This window comes from Cucurbita moschata, unplaced genomic scaffold, assembly GCF_002738365.1.
Source record: "Cucurbita moschata cultivar Rifu unplaced genomic scaffold, Cmos_1.0 Cmo_Scf00002, whole genome shotgun sequence".
Lineage (NCBI taxonomy): Eukaryota > Viridiplantae > Streptophyta > Magnoliopsida > Cucurbitales > Cucurbitaceae > Cucurbita > Cucurbita moschata.
Window position 1 is genome coordinate 5,728,116 of NW_019268518.1, and position 17,462 is coordinate 5,745,577.

General features: G+C 34.4%; 3 protein-coding genes and 1 pseudogene across 3 annotated transcripts; 1 reads left to right on the plus strand and 3 right to left on the minus strand.

The window, feature by feature from the left end:
- Nucleotides 1-1,097: 1,097 nt before the first annotated feature.
- On the minus strand, nt 1,098-3,890 carry LOC111462214 (WAT1-related protein At2g39510-like). The gene is made up of 7 exons (XM_023105839.1): nt 3,211-3,890; nt 3,066-3,128; nt 2,871-2,987; nt 2,545-2,785; nt 2,300-2,461; nt 2,079-2,230; nt 1,098-1,621 (listed from the first exon to the last, which is right to left on the minus strand). The coding sequence occupies exons 1-7, from the start codon at nt 3,402-3,404 to the stop codon at nt 1,414-1,416; spliced, it is 1,137 nt and encodes a 378-aa protein (XP_022961607.1). The 5' UTR covers nt 3,405-3,890; the 3' UTR covers nt 1,098-1,413.
- On the minus strand, nt 3,317-10,271 carry LOC111460757 (annotated as a pseudogene).
- Nucleotides 10,272-12,052: 1,781 nt separating this feature from the next.
- Nucleotides 12,053-13,600, minus strand: LOC111430810 (40S ribosomal protein S15a-1). The gene is made up of 4 exons (XM_023067228.1): nt 13,466-13,600; nt 12,828-12,965; nt 12,580-12,740; nt 12,053-12,476 (listed from the first exon to the last, which is right to left on the minus strand). The coding sequence occupies exons 2-4, from the start codon at nt 12,958-12,960 to the stop codon at nt 12,378-12,380; spliced, it is 393 nt and encodes a 130-aa protein (XP_022922996.1). The 5' UTR covers nt 12,961-12,965; nt 13,466-13,600; the 3' UTR covers nt 12,053-12,377.
- A 452-nt stretch (nt 13,601-14,052) lies between these two features.
- Nucleotides 14,053-17,245, plus strand: LOC111430219 (actin-depolymerizing factor 2). The gene is made up of 3 exons (XM_023066391.1): nt 14,053-14,231; nt 16,426-16,691; nt 16,774-17,245. Exons 1-3 carry the CDS (start codon nt 14,229-14,231, stop codon nt 16,925-16,927), a joined length of 423 nt encoding a protein of 140 aa, XP_022922159.1. The 5' UTR covers nt 14,053-14,228; the 3' UTR covers nt 16,928-17,245.
- Nucleotides 17,246-17,462: the final 217 nt, after the last annotated feature.

Genomic DNA, 17,462 nt, shown 5'->3' on the forward strand with positions numbered 1-17,462 from the left:
GCAGGCGGCCACAGCACTGTCGCAAGTGAAAGAAAAAGGTGCTGTCGCGAAGTTGTTTCGTGGGCAGTGACAGAAAAGGATGTTTTCAACCTCCATTGAAAGGTTTTGAGAGTGATTTGGTGAGTGAATTGTGAGCTTTTTTTTTCGGTAGAAAAGTAGGAGAAATTAATGAAAGAAACAAACAAAACATTTTTTTATAAGAGTATGAAATACGCTCTCTAGCGGATTCGTTTTAAAAACTTGTGAACTTGATTCATTACAAATAGTATTAGAGCTAGTACGGAACACTGTGCAACGCAGAGAATTGGACTTATCCCACGTTAGATGAACGGATATAAAGCTTGAGGAATGATATTCAGTCATTTTATATGTATATCTTAACAAATAAAGCAAGATGCATGGATCTAGGATTGATTTGGTACAAAGAAAAGTCAAAGCTAATTAGGTTATTGATAAAATATAAGAACACCCAAGATAAAGAAATCATAACGCTGAATTTTTAATCAATGCTTTTGAATAGATGACCATAAATTTCATGGTGTCGATACAACTTTCGTAGCAGCTTACAACTCTACCAAAAACAAAAGCTATATCCTCATCCATTTGCATGGTGGCTCAAGCTACCCACCATTTTTTTTTAATACAAACTATCAAAAAGTGACCTAATCCAATTCATTTTTTCCAACACAATGCCTTCTCTCCTCTCTTCACCAGTTTTTTTTTCTTCAACGAAATTCGAATGTCTAATTTTTTAATTGTCGACGAATGTCTAATTTTTTAATTATCCAATGGCGTCGAGTGGAGAGTCTTCATACATAAATAAAAATACTCAAGAGATAACAGACGGATTAATTTATTCTTACACAAAAAAAAAAATCTACCAAATTATTAACATTTATTAAGATTGGAAATGATAGTTAGTGTGTGTAAATCTTTATAGGAAATGACGATGGCAAGTGCAATTTTAATACATATTGGCGGACATCAATATTTGACGTGGGAAGAAGATTAATAAAGTCTATAATTAATGAAAGAAAATTTATATTTATTGCTGCAATGGTATTCCATCTCATATTTCCATTTCCATATTAGATATCCATTGTGAAATTGCATCCACATCATATTTCAATAAAGAAAGAGGGTAGGGAATATGAGGTGACTAGGATTTAGAACACAGCCAGCCAGCCAGCCAGCCACTGCAATTTCTTATCCATTTTCATTCTTAAAAAGTGTTGCAAACTTGGGATCAAGTGCACTGGATAGGCCATTAATGGGATTAATAAATGAAAAGTTTAATTCAATCTCTAATAAAACACTTGAAAAAGAAAGAATCAATTGGGCTTCATGGAACCATGCCTTGGAAGTTCCAATAATATCAATTGTTTCTCCTTTGGAGGGCTGAGTTCCAATAATTCAAGCACTGGAGTTGCTTGCTGCTGTTGGGGCATCCGGTTTTAGAAGCTGCTGATCTGAGGGCTTTGGCTGCTGCTGGTTTGTGGTGGCTGAGTTTTGGTGTGAAGTTGGTAATTCGTCATTCCCCACTTTTAATGGAAGCTGATCTTTGCTCTTGCCCCACAGAACCAAGTAAAGGCCTGTAATTATCACAGCTGCTCCAATAACCCTGAAAATGAAATTTCTAAGTGCTTTTCTTTGTAGAAACCCATTTCATTTGCCTACCTACTCAAATCTACCCGATAAATTCTTGGTTGGATAAAGGGCATCGGTTCAAAATAACACTTACGAATCTTAACGTAAGTTTAATAAAATAAACCTTAATTATCACCCGAATTAGTGGGGTAGGATGTTAGGAATCACGAATCTCTATAATGGTATGATATTGTCCACTTATGGCTCTGCTTTGAGCTTTCCCAAAAAGTCTCATAACAACCGAGATGTATTCCTTATTTATAAATCAATGATTATTCCTTAAATTAGCCAATGTGGGACTCCCTCCAGACAATCCTCAACATGGGACCCAACACAGTGTCCTTTTATATTTGTTATTGCAGAAGAAACATGGGATCAGGATATCAGATAGGAAAAAGTGAGGAGAAAATGTTATTCCGGAGGTAGATTACCTTCCTAAGCGCAGTCTCTCGGAAAATATGAATGAACTTATCACAGCAACTACGACCATGCTGAGAGGATTGAATGCAGTTACAAACACAGGTCCTTTTAGCTTCACTACCACTCCTTGGATATAATAAGCAATTCCAGAAGATATTATTCCCTGCAACATTGGCATGGGCTTCAGTTTTAGTTTTAAATGAGAAAATTTAGTTGAGAAATGAAAACTTACACCATAGAGGGCAGCTAAGAGTATGGAATCTGCATGTAAGGCCCATGCAGCTGGATTGTTCCATTCAAATGCTAAAGCTAAAATAGTACTTTCCACAGCTCCAGCCAAGCATATGAAAGTTGTTAGTGTAAGCTCAGCGGGGTATGATCTTATTGTATGCGCCTGTAAGAACCAATGGAACGAGAATTTTAGTCTCTCAATCATGACAAATTATTGCTATAACAATTGGCAAAAGGGAGTTGTACCAGAAGAATGGTGAAGGCTGAGGAACAGATACTTGAAATGGTAATAACAATGGCAGCCTTAACAGGTTCTTGCTTGTTTGCAAGGGTGGAATAAGAGTGAGGGATGTGGTTCTCTTTTGTCCAAGGCAAATTCAACATGGGTCCTTTTATAAGAGTCATCATCATTGCTCCTCCTACTGTCACTAAAGTGCCTAAAATCTTCGCCTGGCTTCGTAATCTTCTAATATTCACCTTCTCCATTCTTCAAAACAGAACATAATGATGATAAATTAGAGAAAACAATGGATGTATGTGCGTGTATTAAGAGTTTGTGTACAGATAAGTACCTGCAAATCCAAGCCATTAGAAACGCAAAGGCAGGAAGAATATTGCACATAGCAGTTGCAAAAGTTGCAGTGGTGTATTTAGTACCAGAGTAAATCAAGCTCTGAGCTATTACAGGCCTGTGAGAGAGAAATGGAGCTTAAGTTTCAGTATTATAATAGTTATGCAGGATAGTCACATTGCGGTCGAATTCTTACTCGAGCAATCCCAGTAGAAGGATCTTGCCGAAGATCCTAAGAGTCATCTTTGGTCTTATTTTCCTGCCATTGAAATGGGGTCATGATGATTAAAGGCTTAACAAAATATAGCATAAAGAGAGAGTGAGAGAGAGGAAAATAATACCTGTCCAAGACAAAGGCAAAAGGAGCAACAACAATGGCACCAATAGTGTAACGATAAACAATGGTAACAAGTTGATTCATTCCTTGGTTTAGAGCAGCCTTAGAGATAATAGACATTCCTGCAGAGGCGAATCTTAGTGCAATTGCTCCCAAATATGGCTTTACCTTCTCAAACATTTGACCTTCTTGCCCCATCTCTCTCTGTCTCTCTCTCTCTCTCTAAGTGTGTGTTAATAGGAAAGATTCACAACAAAAGCAGAAGTTTCAGCATGCTTTTTATAATGGATTTATGTCATCATCAAACATTAGATGTCTTGGAATAACCTCTTTGTCTTAAGTTTATATTTCTTTGGAGAAATACTAAATCAGATTATCAATATCCTTCTAGATAAAGCATTTATCTTGAGTTGAGATTATCAGTTAAATAAACTAAGGGAATCAAAATGAAATTTGCCAATAGTGTTAAAAAAGGTTCATCCTAATCGTATTATATTAAAATCACCTTTTAATCAACATTGTGATCTGGAGAGTGGTAAACACGGTAGGAGATAGATATGTTCTTGAGAATCACATCTAATTCAAGTATTTGAATATAGTGGGTAATGGTAAAAGTATATGAATTTGACAAAGAGGTGAATTTCGATATATTTTAAACTACTGAGTTGTCCTCAACTGTCCACAAAGAATAATTACGACAAAAAATTGCATGCATAATTAAAAAAAAAAAGAAAAAAAAAGAGGAGAGTTTTCTAGTTTTCTAGCTTTCTATTTTTTGTTTTCAATTTTTAAGAAACATGAAAATTTAATAACCTTTCATGTTTCTTGGTTAAGGAGCACTTGCAAAATTGTACACATATTTTCAAAACAATAAATGGTAGCGCTTCTTGTTTTAATTTCCTGTTTTCAAACATTGAATAAAAACGTTATTCCATCACCTTTTTTACTGATAAAATGTATAATAAAATATTTAAAAACTAAATATGATATAAATTTTTTATTTTTCATATTTAAAAAAAGAAAAAAGAAAAAAGGAATTGTTACCAAGCTCATTTTCATTCCTTTTTTCAACATAAAAGATATAACAAAAGGCAAGAAATAATTGTAAAAGACAATTCTATTTTCTTTATTAAAACAGAGGAGAAATAAACAAAAAAAAATGAAATATAATATTTGAAAATGTTAAAAAAATGCAAAATTATTTTTAAAAAAATATTCAAGTTCGTGTATATTAAATTTATTTTCAATCGAGATTGTGATGAAGGGGCACAATCATTAAACTTTTCAAATAAAAATTACAAATAGGAACAAAATAGGAATATATAATTTTGAAAATAATTCCCTGTTTAGGTATTTTTTAATAACTAGTAATAAAGTGGCCATTCGATGCTTATTGAGAATAAATGTGACATAAAGTTGAAATTTTTTTAAAAAAAATTAATATAAAAACCATAAGTACTAGTACAAAATATCACATAAAAAATTTAAACATAAGATTTCTTATTCGGTAGAGTGAAGATAACATCTAAATAGCCTAATTTACCTCCATTAATTTTGATTTAAAATGAAAGAAAGAAACCAAAGTACAAATGAAATATGTCCAACTTATTCTTCTATATTTCAAGGATAATCCTATAATATTTAACATAGGGATAATTTAATATTTTAAATAAATAGCCAGCATAATTGAAGTGATCAACATCAAAATATTTTGAGTTCACTTTTAAATTAACAAATATTATGATTAAGATAAACCCACCTAAAATTTGATAAACCTCAAATTTTAAAATAAACTAGCTCGTACCTTGTTAGCTTTTTCTCATATTCTGCTAAAATGAAACTTCTTTCTGCATTTTTAAAATGCATCCACACTGCCATTATCTCCTGCAATTCTACTTTAAAATAAAATTATTAAAAAAATCATTTAGTATATCATCATTTCCTGCAATTTTTCATTTTTTAAGATAAAAATGGGCAAATAGTTTGGTGGAAAACTATAGTATGTTAAAGAAACCAAACTAATCCATTTCCTCACGGTCTAATCAAAGTTTATTTCTTGACAGCTAAAATCAGCAGCTTCAGACCGTTCGTTTATTTTTTTCTCAAATATATTTAAATTCTTAGCTAAATTTTTCACAAACAAAAAATAAATATATATATAAAAATTAAATAAATAAAAAATCAAAACTTGGGTTGAGTTTTGAAAACACATAAAGAAACAAAAACAAAATAACGAAATTTATACGTAAAAATAGTAAAGTTAAAAATGTTACTAATGCCTTAAAATTATTGTTCAAACTCTTACCAAGATTTTAACCGTTTGGTACAATCGAGTCCTATGTACAACTTTTTAGCACTAAAACAAACAAGCAAACCAAAAATCTCTGGTAGTTTTAAATCTTCAGATTTGAACAGTTCCGAGGAAAAGAAAAATAAAAAATAATCATTTAAAACAATTAAAATGATCCCAATGAAATCCTCAAACTCTAGAAATCAGAAGGGGCAGAAAAAGGTCTAAAATCACATGCACGTTCAAACCCTTTATAAATATTATCAACTAAACTATATTATAAATTCAGTCAATTTGAGTTTTGAAAGGAGTTACTCTCAAAACTTTGGATAATTTCAATTAAATCTCTTGCCATTGAATTATGCTTCTATTAAATCATTTTTATAATATTATTAATGAAATACTGAAATGACATGTTCATATTGTCTTAGTTGAACGAACATGTCAGACCATTATTCCATTAAACATATCAATGATAATGATTCAATAAAACAATAATTCAAAATTGGGTGACATGATAAAACTTTTTTGAAGTTTAAAAATAAACAAACAAGATGCTCCAATATTATAGATTATAAATAAATGGATACTCTACAATATAAGATCCCAAAACCCCCCAACAAAGAACAGTAGCAGGGCAATAGGTGAAGTGAAAGATCATCTTCTACAGTGAAGCAAGCAATTTTCCTTTTGGCTTAGTGTGAGAACATAAATATTACAGACATGAAGATTCTTTATACTTACCGTGCAAGTTGATCCCAAATTAGCCTTTGAGTGGAGAAAGTGCCGCTGTGGAATCAGAAATTTCTGGCGAAGTCAAAAATCAATATAATAAGAGAACAGATACAGTTCATTTCTATTTATCACCTAATTAAAGAGAGGAGAAAATGAAAATATGAGCATTGAAAATTAAAAATGCAATCCCTCTCAGCTTCCACAAGGGGACGTGTGATTCCTCAGGCATTCTGTGGAAATTCCAATTCTGATGAAAGCGTAGAAGGCCTTTATAATTGCAATCCATCTCAGACTCTCTAAATGGAGCTGTAGATAACAAAACATCATTATCAAATCATCCCATTACAATTAACAGGTAGGTATTTTGTGTGGATGAAAACGACATATAGCCCTGATAAAGTGCATGAAAAACAACATTAAGTAATGGAAGTGGGTCTGCATCTGCAAAATAAATTCAAAAAAAGAAGTCTTACCTCAGCACTGCTTTCAAGAATATGAGAGATTAAAGAAGTTGTAGTATCCAAACAGCAGATGCAAATCAGAATATGAGAATATAGTTTTTGTTTGTCAAGAAATCCGAACAGCAGATACAAATTATAACTTTTGGTGAGAACGGCTAAGAATGAGAATTATTTTCTAACAAATTTACGTTGATGAGTAATTTTATTGCATTGAGCAGAATGCACCGAGACTGCATACAGCCTCCCATAACAAGTTACTCAACAAAAACATATGCAGAAAAAATGCATAGAAATTACAGGTTTTAGGACAATATAATGTTTACATTTAATCGTTGGATTTGTTGTGAATTGCTTACTAAAGAAATTCGGAGGGACTTCAATGGGGAGACGTGATAGGGTCACACTGAAGAACTACTAATGTAAGTCTCAGTTTCCAAGTAAGATGTATATTGGAGTCACCATTTGTCTGTGTTTTCAACAAGTAATTTTTTTCCCTTTAGAAGTTACCAACGATAAGAAGCCATTGAGTAATACTTGAAAGTAAATAAGCATCAAATATGTAGCATGCCTTCCCAGAGCAAAGTATCAAACGCCCGTTACCTTCTTGACGATCAGAGTGCAGATTTTGGTCCTTGATAAGCGCTTAAATCTAGTCCCCTGCTTGTCAAAACCTGAGTGGTTTCTTACATCATCAAACTAAGATAGATTGTATCTACAATCTTTATGATGAAGAAGGTTTCTGGGGAGACATCACAATGAGAGGTTTTCAAAATTCCCTGTGAATCTGGAGATAGAGCGTAAAATTGAATAAAGTTTCTGCTGAACAAGTCAATTCAAGAAAATTTGAATTTTTTTAATAACTTATTAATTAACTCACTTGACGCCTCAGAACATCGAAGTAATTAACTGAAGTTGAAGCATTCACAACTTGCCAATTGCATTCTTGAATTTGCTTCCTAAGAGTAGGATCCATCTCAGGTGTAAGCAAAGGGTTGTCATCACTCTTCTGGCACAATGTTCAATGAAATCTATATCAGCCAAATATCCAAATTAAACCAACTCAACTCCCAAAATGCAGGTTCCTAATTAAGAATACACCAATGAGGTAATAAAAGATAAGCTAATTTTTCAGAACTCCAAAACGAAAAATCTCAGTGCACTATTTTAACCACGAAGAACATAAAATTTCAGTGACTCAGCAAGCCAATTGCCAACTGAAAAAGAGAGGGGAAGCACAACAGACTTTTATATAATTAGAAAGGGTTAAACAATTAAAAATATTGGAAGGTCACAAGCACCAAGTTAACCTTTCATACATAAAAGAAGGTGATTCTCACAACAATCGCAATAGTAAAGTAGAAAGAAAAAATATGGATAGAGATTGTGCTGATCTGGAAGTAAAGAGGAAAGGAAATTCTTTAACGAAATACCTGAAGAAAACGCTCCAATCTTGCCATCACCACAAGTCCTGTTTGTCGCAGCCACTTTGATTCTCCTCTAATTAAGAACTGATCAAATATACCTGAGCCCCATAAGCATAATCACCAAATTGAGCTTCCTACATTACCATTGCGTTGGGGTTATCCATTAAATAACCAACTCAAATCCAAGAACGCCAAACTTGAAAGAGAGCTGCAGACAGGATTGGAATGTGAGAAAGGACAGCAAACTAGCGCTAGGAAATTTACAAAATGCATAAACCAAGAATACAACGAGAAGGATATCCCCCGGTAGGACAATACTCTAGTGCTATCATAGTAATGTAAAATTCTATATTGCAATAAACAAAATCACAAGGCAAGAATTTCTTGGTATTCATTCCATCACAACAAGCAATGAACATATTTCAGCCACAAGTCAAGCTCAAAAATGGAGCATCAGGCAGGAGCATTGTCATCGATGATAAATGGAAACGCAAAAGAAATGGCTTGTGAAATATGTAAATATCTTTTCCATTACCTGTTGATAACATGATCAAGAGGACAGTACTGTGTGTCTATGGCTGAAGAACTGTGTGTCTATGGCTGAAGGTGCCTCTTTCAACATTCTGTCTACTTAGTCTGGCATGGTTACCTTTCACTAACTATATACATGCTCAAGACGGATCAAAACGGATCTGAGGGTCTGAGTGGGACGGCTCTCAGACAGAAATCCGGACATTTTCCACACCCCCCAAAAAAAATCCCGATCAAGATCAGCTTCCGAGAATCCATTATGGGCAAGGTCCAACTCATCAGGAATTTTCCTTTCTTCCAATCCCAAGGGATCCAACTTGGATTTCATGTGACCATTAACCTGATATACTCTCACAATCAACAATGAACGCATACTCTCTTGAGAAACTATCCCATGACTCATCAACACTAGTAGTATCAGCATCCCAAGCTCTTTGAACTTCCTCCAAGTAGACACTGTTAGTTATATCTAAGAAGCTATCAGTAAGCCTAGAAAGCGGAACAAGACGTGGACCTGGAGAGCCTTGAGCTCTTGATTTGAAAAGTGTGGAATCGGAGTATCGATTTTGAGATGCACTGATCCTTGATCTCCCAACATATGATCCTCCCTGCAATATGCTTCAATTAATGGCAAGTTTTGCTACAGAAGAGTTTGCTCTAAACCTCCTCAAAGTTTGCGTACTAGTTTATCAGAAAAATGAGTCAAATCTGAATTTCTTGGAGCTAATACCCAAAGATACCCATCATTCCTCTCTTACTAATGAGAAAGCAAAAGCTTAGGATTAGAGAATCAAATAAAACAGCAAGAAGGAGAACACGCAACTAAATATAAAAGAATGACATTCTAGAAATTTGTGTTCGAAAAAACTCAAACAATAACAAATTAAGACGCTGAAAAGAGGGGGGAAATGACAAATAAGATTTACAAAAAATAACATGAACGACAAAGTAGTGAACTAAAACAGAACGATCTTTCTCCCACTGCAGAAAAATTGAGCACTACAATCATTTATAGAAATAATAAAAGTTAAGCAAAACAGAATTAGAAAGGAGTATAAACTATAAACAATAACCTGTAGACTCCTAAAAGAACTCTCGCATCAAGATATAATGAAACGATGTTCAGAAGAAACTATTCTGCAGGATGTAAAACAGTCCTGCCAAAGTAACTTCGTAAAAACTAGCTAATTAGAAAATTAGTCTATTAGCTCTATAAAACCAGAAACAGAACGAACACAAAAGAACAAACTATTACTGCAACCGTCTGGAAAAAGTTGAGTTCATCAGATTGCAATGCATTCAAAACACGAACAAACAAAAAGGACCGGATCGAAGACGAACATGTAACACGCTGAGAATAACAAGTTAACAAACAAACAAACATTCGACAAAAACTAGGTTCTCGTAATGGAATTCCACAATAATATAGCATCAGGAAGAGTGAAAAACCTCAGAACAAGTTAACAGAAATCAAGAAACGTTGAAATGCATGGATAAACTCCGAATCGCAGAACGAGAAATTGTCCAATCACCAGAAAAAAGAAACGTGCAACTGTAAGAATCTGTGACGAAAAAAGAAGAGAGGTGGAAGAAGGATTACCGGAGAGCGATGAGCAACTGACATTTTCCTTTTTGTGCTGTGATATCCTGTTAAAACTTAATGGAGTTTTAACAAATCCCAATGTCAGGATTCAGGAACGCGCGAAAGTTAATATACGTATCCTTGTTAACTTTTTGAGGCATAATAAAATTTAAATGCAAGGTCAATTTAATAAATTAAGGCGATTGTAGTTCAACTTCTATGATTTAAAACTCATTATCCATATTTAAATAAAAAATATTATTTAATTTCGATTAAGTCATATTCCAATATTTTAGTGACAGATTAGAAGTTTGTAACATTATTTATTTAAAATAATGATTCGAAGTATAAACCTAAATAAATAAATTTAAATTTAAAGATAAAATTTACTCTTTGATATAAAATTTTATAAACTTCCATTCAAACTTATCAAAAATTTTATAATGACCTCTTAATCAATTGTATTGTCTTAACTATTGTCTCTTTTATAATGACCTCTTAATCAATTGTATTAACTATCGTCTCTTTTATAATGACCTCTTAATCAATTGTATAATTAATAAGGAGTCTTTGATTACTGTCTGTGTTTGAATAAATAGAAATAGAGCAGGGCAAAGAGTGAAAGAGCGAGACCAAAGGGAGAGGAGCAGAGCAACTCGACCATTGTCTTAACCATTGTCTCATGTTCTCCCTCGTTGTCATTCTTGCAACATTGACACCCAAGTTAAAATGTAATACAAATATATTTTATAAATCTAATTTTCTTAAGCTCAAACATAGATGAAAAGTGAGGATTTAAAAGCTTTAAATTTCGACAAAAAAATATGATGTTTGAAATATATTTACTTCGATCACATAAATAAATATACTTTTGCATTGTACGACTCAATCACCCATCTTTCTAAGTATAAGGTGGATTTGGCGTGCAGTGTTAATATAATGTCATTCCAAATGCTAACTACATATTTAAAATCAGGTCAACTAAACTTGATTCAATCGTTATTAACATGATTATGGATGACCATGGCTCAATCCTTCGTTTATTGAACATCAGCAACGACAATAACATCTCATGAACGCTCTTTCGAACTTCCAAACAACTCAGTTGCCATTGTAGACGGTCAGGCAAACTCTATATTCCAGTTCTACAAATGATGAAAATCGTTTACCTTCTTTTGTTTCTACCTTAACTAAACTAACTTTCTTGTTGCTGAAACATTGGGTTTCTTAATTTTGAAATGATCACACATCCAAATCGCAAACAGAGATGGGAGACATACTTAACACCTTCACTGCAATCTCATGCTTTGTATTAATGGCAAATTATGGAACCTAATGGCAGCAAATGGCAAATTCTTTTAATTTAACGTGTAAATAGAAGAATTTAATCCTCAACTTCAAATTCAAACCAAACGGCCTACACATAGCTTCTGGTTTTTATATAGGAATTGGCCTAAACATTTCTTGAAAGGAATCCAACTATCAGGGAGTAAAAAAAAACTCAAGCACACCGCTACCAAGTATTATTCGCTTTGGCCCATTACATATCTCCACGAGGTTCACAGTTTTAAAACACGTCGACAAGAGAGAGGTTTCCACACTAATGCTCGGCCGTTACACTTCATTTTCACGTAGAATCTCTCACCGGAATACCCAAACATTTATCAAGCATTCTAGCAAAACTGACCACCACAGGGTGACTATAAGACTAGTTTCTAGGAGCCTACAAATTTTCCCTTCTAATGTTTATTTCTGAAAAATGGGTCTCAAGTGTTGAACAAAACTGTTTATGAAACCACCAAGATGTGTAGATACTGAAACCAAGCGTAAACAAGTTGTACAACATACAAATTCATGGGCTGAAGAAGATCATTGCGGTCCAGGAAAACTGCAATCAATTCCGGAGCTAGATATCTACTACAACAATTTCAGTTTAAGGGGCAAACAAAAAACAACCCAGAAGATAAAAGAAAAGGCTCATTAAACAATATCAAGGTCTTCAAAAAGAATGCAGGTGGTATCCTGTATCCTCCCAACCAAAACGGCACAAATAAAACAAAACAGGACTCACTACTGCTTCCCACTAAAGTTCAAAAAGTGCAGAAAATACCGAAAAAAAAAGAAGAAAAATCGATCTCACAATATTGCTTAGTAGAAGAAACCAAGCACTTTACCACCAACGTTCTTTCTTCGGGCCTCTTCGTGGTCCATGATTCCCGCAGAAGTTGTCAACACAATGAAACCAAACTGTAAACAGTCGAATATAATTGTCATAAAAGTTTGGATTAGGCGAAAACTAATAAATCGTAAGCATAATACTAATTAAATAAGCAGTCTCAAAGTAGAATACCTGTCTCGAGGGAAGCAACCGTGCAGTCCAACCTTCAATCTCCTTGACACCAATATCAAAACGAGGACTGATGACACCACATTTGTTGAGTCTCCCATTCAGTTCAACAACAATTTTCCCTGACCTATGATCGTCAACGTACTCAAACTCACCAATGTATCCTAAAACAACGAAATTTTGAACAAAATAAAGTCATGCAGGTTTAAGGTGCAAATAAAAGGGACTGGTGTGAACTTATTGACATTTACCATGCTTTTGCATGACATTAAGAAACTTGATGATAACTTTAGAAGATGGCCTTATCATGACCTGGCGCTTCCCACGTTTCTCAGCATTATACATGCTTTTAAGAGCATCATTCAGAACACTCACACGAACCATTGTTACTGCAAATATAAAAATCCCCAAAGTTAAATGCAAGAATGACTATAAAATCACATTATCGTCCATGACAAACTATCAGGTGCCTCTCTAAGATCCGAAAAACATATATAACAACTAATAACACACATACGAAAAACAAACTATCAGCCGCCTATATTTCTAATGAGTATCATTAAACATACCAAAAAAATGATATAAAATAAAACAGCACGCATACAAGCAACCCTTACATCAGTAAAGAAAGGAGAAAGGCGCGTTGACTAGTGTCTATAACCCGAAAACAAAAACAAAAAATACAGAAGAACAGTCATAAACTCGCAGAATTCTAAATTTAAAAGTGAAACATTAAAAAATTCCCACTCTCTAGCGTATAAATCATGAAAAACAGAACACTACTTGATTCAGTACCCTGTCGATTAACATGAAAAAATATATATACTAGCAGATCAATCTTGGCGCATATAAAGCTACATTGATATGAATTAAGACTCTAAATACTTACGGCAATTGCAGAGGCGACTTCGAGAAGTTCGACGAGCAGGGGCGGGAACTAGGGCTTCTTTCCAGGGTTCAAGCGGAGAGAAGAGAGAAAGCAGGAAACCCTAACGTATTTATAGTAAGTTTAATTAAATAGATTTGGTTTTCGGCTTCTTTCCGAACCGGGTCTCGTCAATTAGGCCCGAACGTCGAACGTGTATATCTTCAAATTATGGGCCCAGGCCCAGGCCCATATCTCGTCCCGAATATAATTTTCGGTATTTTATTTTTAAATTTTGGAAAAATATAAATTGGAGGCAAATTAAAAAAAATTCCCCAAAAAAGTATATGATTTATTACGATGCATAAATTATAAGGTATTTTCCAAAATTATTTATTTTTTTCCAAAGGAAAATCGGATAGTTTTCGGTCACTAGCAACACGTAGTGGGACCCAAACAATACCGACCGCTACTATTGGGTGGAACCAAATAATTGGTGGAATGTTCGGTTTCTTAGCCGTCTGGGTGATATTATCAATCGCCACCACCCTCCGGGTGAATGGCTTCCACAATTATTATTATTTTATAATTTATATATATATATATATCTTAATTATTTTTTTAATATTAGCAGTCGAATCTCTTAGGCCTTGCGCGGTACAGCCCTCGTTTCCCATCCCATCGTCTTCCTCTCTTCACCCACGCTTCTATCTTCTTTATCGTCTCGTCTGTGGAAGCCCTAAATTTTCTCAACCTTTCTCGCCCTTTCTTTCGCTTTCTCGGGAAAATGGTGAGCTTTTCCTCTTCTTTTCCCTTTTCGATTCATTTTGTCTGGCTTAGTTTTGTTGATTATTGTTCTTTTTTCTTTTTTTTTCCATTAGTTAATTTGTTTGTTTATTTTTCTCTTCTATGTTTTTCTATTCGATCCTTGGAGTTTTTCTATTCGATCCTTGGAGTTCTTGGCTGTTTTGAAACGGAATCCTTGTAAATCGCTGCATCGATTGATTGTTGTTCATTTTCGTCCGCTTGTTTAGTGTTTCAATGGCCTTGGATTGTTGATTATATTGAATACCATGCATTGTTAGCGAGTGGCTAAAAGCATTGGCCACCGTTGATGTAAATCGACTTATTACGTTCTCGTACATTGATCCCTGTTTTCACTGGGACCTTGTGTTGTGACTTCACTTTAAATCCTTTAGTTTATTATTATTTTTAATATTTTCCCCTGCCCGTTAATGATGATAATTGTGAGATGTTTGCTTCATCTCAGTGGTTTAAACATTGGCATTTTTGTTGATGGATATGATTCTTATATTGAGATATTTTGCATTGTGTTACCTGAAAGTGTATGATGATTTATCACAAGTTTATATAATTTGGAAACCTTCTATTGACGAAGTTGGAAAAGAAGACTGAAGGGTATTGGATTGGAAAGGAAAACATCTATTTAACTATTTCAATAGAGGTTTATTATCATCGGTCCATCTCATTTTGGTATGGTCATTGTCAAAACTCCTTCATGGATCCAAGTTATTTCACTTTGGGATAGTCCATGAGTCGCCCTCTTCTCCCTCAATGTTGTTCATCCTTTGTGATTTTCCTTTATTTCTTAGTTTGCTTCTCCCTTATCACCATCACCATTAGCGCGTTTGTTAGGAAATGGGGATAGGACGCTTGTTGGCATAGACTATAGAGCTAAGCATCATATTTGAAGGTGTGATTTGTTTCAGAATTAAAAAGTTGTGGCTCTAGAATTTCAGGGAGGAGCTGGTTAAAATTGTTCTCCTAAACACTAGAGACTAGGGTCACTGTTGGATACAATGACAATAAGAAACGAGTAATGAGAAAAGGTCAGAGGTTCAAATCCCCCCTGCATATTTTCGAACTAAAAAAAAGGATGATTTTTTTCTCTCCCTACTTCTATCATACTGTAATAAAGTGTTAGGTTTCTTATAAAAAAAAAAAGAAAAAAAAAAGGGAAACAAAAAGGATTTAGGGGTTTTACCAAAGGGATGTTCATACAGTAAGAGGACTTCTATAAAAAAGAAACTAGGATCAGATCCCTCTTGCAGGTGCATTGTTATATGAACTTGATTTCTGGGGGCTCTGTTTGTAAATATGATTTTCATGTTAGTGTTTAGTAGCATAACATGGATATTAACTACAATGATGAAAACTCCTTGGTAGGGGAAACTCGAATGGAAGTTGATTGTCATCTAACCAAAGAACTAGCTTCAAAGTTTGACCCCCAAGCCTACGTGTTGTTAGGGAATTCCCCAAACACTTCGCTGATGCTAATAACTTGAATGGGTCACTTTTGAGAGATTGATGTTTAGTGTTATGCCCTATTCACCACAGAGCCACTTACATTCCATAAAGAGTAGGGGAATTGTTTGAAGTCTAGGCCTCCAGAGCCACTTACATTCCATCTCAAAGTTCTCATGGGACATTTGTACACCTTATGAGTCAACTTTGGCCCACATTGTTTTTCCTTGGAAAAAAAAAAAAAGGATATGCCTATCATCAAATAAAAAGCTAATTCAATTATGAAAAGGATGTTTTATGTACAGATAAAACTTCATCTTGTTAACTTATGCGAAGATTGAATTAGCTTTTTATAATTGAATTAGCTTTTTATTATTGAATTAGCTTTTTATTTGATGATAGGCATATCTTTTCTTTTTTTTTTTTTCCAAGGAAAAACAATGTGGGCCAAAGTTGACTCATAAGGTGTACAAATATAGATTAGACTTCTTCTGATAATTTCACCAACGAAAAAGATTATTTCTAGGTGGCTAGTTTTGATGCATATTTCTCTATGGAAATCTGAGGCAGATTCTTCGTTTCAAGAACTGAAAGCTTGGAAAACATTGAGTGAGTTTGGGTCTTTAAATCCGTTGTCATAGTATCCTGATGGATGTTCAATAGGGTTTCTGAAGAAAATAGGACTTCATAATTTACATTTGTAAATCAATTTATCACAGGCAAATGCAGCATCAGGGATGGCTGTGCATGATGATTGCAAGCTTAGGTTTCTGGATTTGAAGGCAAAAAGAACCTACCGTTTTATAGTTTTCAAGATTGAGGAAAAGCAGAAGCAAGTCGTGGTGGAAAAGCTTGGCGAGCCATCTCAAAGTTATGAGGACTTTGCTGCCAGCCTACCTGCTGATGAATGCCGATATGCGGTCTATGATTTCGATTTTGTGACTGAAGAGAATTGCCAGAAAAGCAGGATTATATTCATTGCCTGGTAAATGTACTACAAACGATTTCCTCACTCATTTTATGAATCTGCATTCTAACTCATCATCTATCAAATGCGATGTTTGAAGGTCTCCTGATACGTCAAGGGTGAGAAGCAAGATGATATACGCAAGCTCCAAGGACAGGTTCAAGAGGGAGTTGGACGGCATTCAAGTGGAGTTACAAGCAACTGATCCTACTGAGATGGGGCTTGATGTTATCAGAAGTCGGTCTGGCTTGTAGGAGGATTTGGCCGGCGAGTCATTGTGATGCAGAGCTGATGTTAATTACGTGAAATGTTCATAGATTGTGGGCTCGAAACTTGCTTTTATGCTATATGATATTGGCTTGTTCTTGAAAAGTTTCACCTAAGAGTTGTAAGGATGACTGCTTTTTTTGGCTTTCGTGGATTTAGTTGGTTGGATATTTTAAATGTGGCTGTGGGGTTTTACCGTCGATTACTTATGCAGGGTAAATATGGATCAATGCCCGTTTGAGTTTGTGAGGTTGGTTTTATGAAGAGAACCACTAGGAATAATTTGCAATGATTTTCGAGTTTCATGTGTTCCATTTTTTCTTATCCAAATCATTTCATGATTTCGTGTCATGACTTGCTATATCTTTGTGTTAGGCATACGTTTTCTGTGGAACTCTTCCAGTTCATGAATTTAAGGGTCGGATGCTTATTTTAATAGGTTTCTCGTTTAATGTCTAATAAGTTATTGAACTTTAACGTCACGTTTTATGCCCGTTGGAATTTTGAATAAACTAGTTAGGA

Excerpts from the sequence above, each read along its gene's own strand:
- LOC111430219 (XM_023066391.1), top strand. Across the intron at positions 16,692-16,773 it reads AGGATTATATTCATTGCCTG|GTCTCCTGATACGTCAAGGG; the intron begins GTAAATGTACTA and ends CGATGTTTGAAG.
- LOC111430810 (XM_023067228.1), bottom strand. The coding sequence starts at position 12,960 with ATGGTTCGTGTGAGTGTTCTGAATGATGCTCTTAAAAGCATGTATAAT. Across the intron at positions 12,741-12,827 it reads TAATGTCATGCAAAAGCATG|GATACATTGGTGAGTTTGAG; the intron begins GTAAATGTCAAT and ends TCGTTGTTTTAG. Across the intron at positions 12,477-12,579 it reads GGTTGCTTCCCTCGAGACAG|TTTGGTTTCATTGTGTTGAC; the intron begins GTATTCTACTTT and ends GACTGTTTACAG.
- LOC111462214 (XM_023105839.1), bottom strand. The coding sequence starts at position 3,404 with ATGGGGCAAGAAGGTCAAATGTTTGAGAAGGTAAAGCCATATTTGGGA. Across the intron at positions 3,129-3,210 it reads TTTGCCTTTGTCTTGGACAG|GAAAATAAGACCAAAGATGA; the intron begins GTATTATTTTCC and ends TTTCAATGGCAG. Across the intron at positions 2,988-3,065 it reads CTTCTACTGGGATTGCTCGA|GCCTGTAATAGCTCAGAGCT; the intron begins GTAAGAATTCGA and ends TCTCTCTCACAG.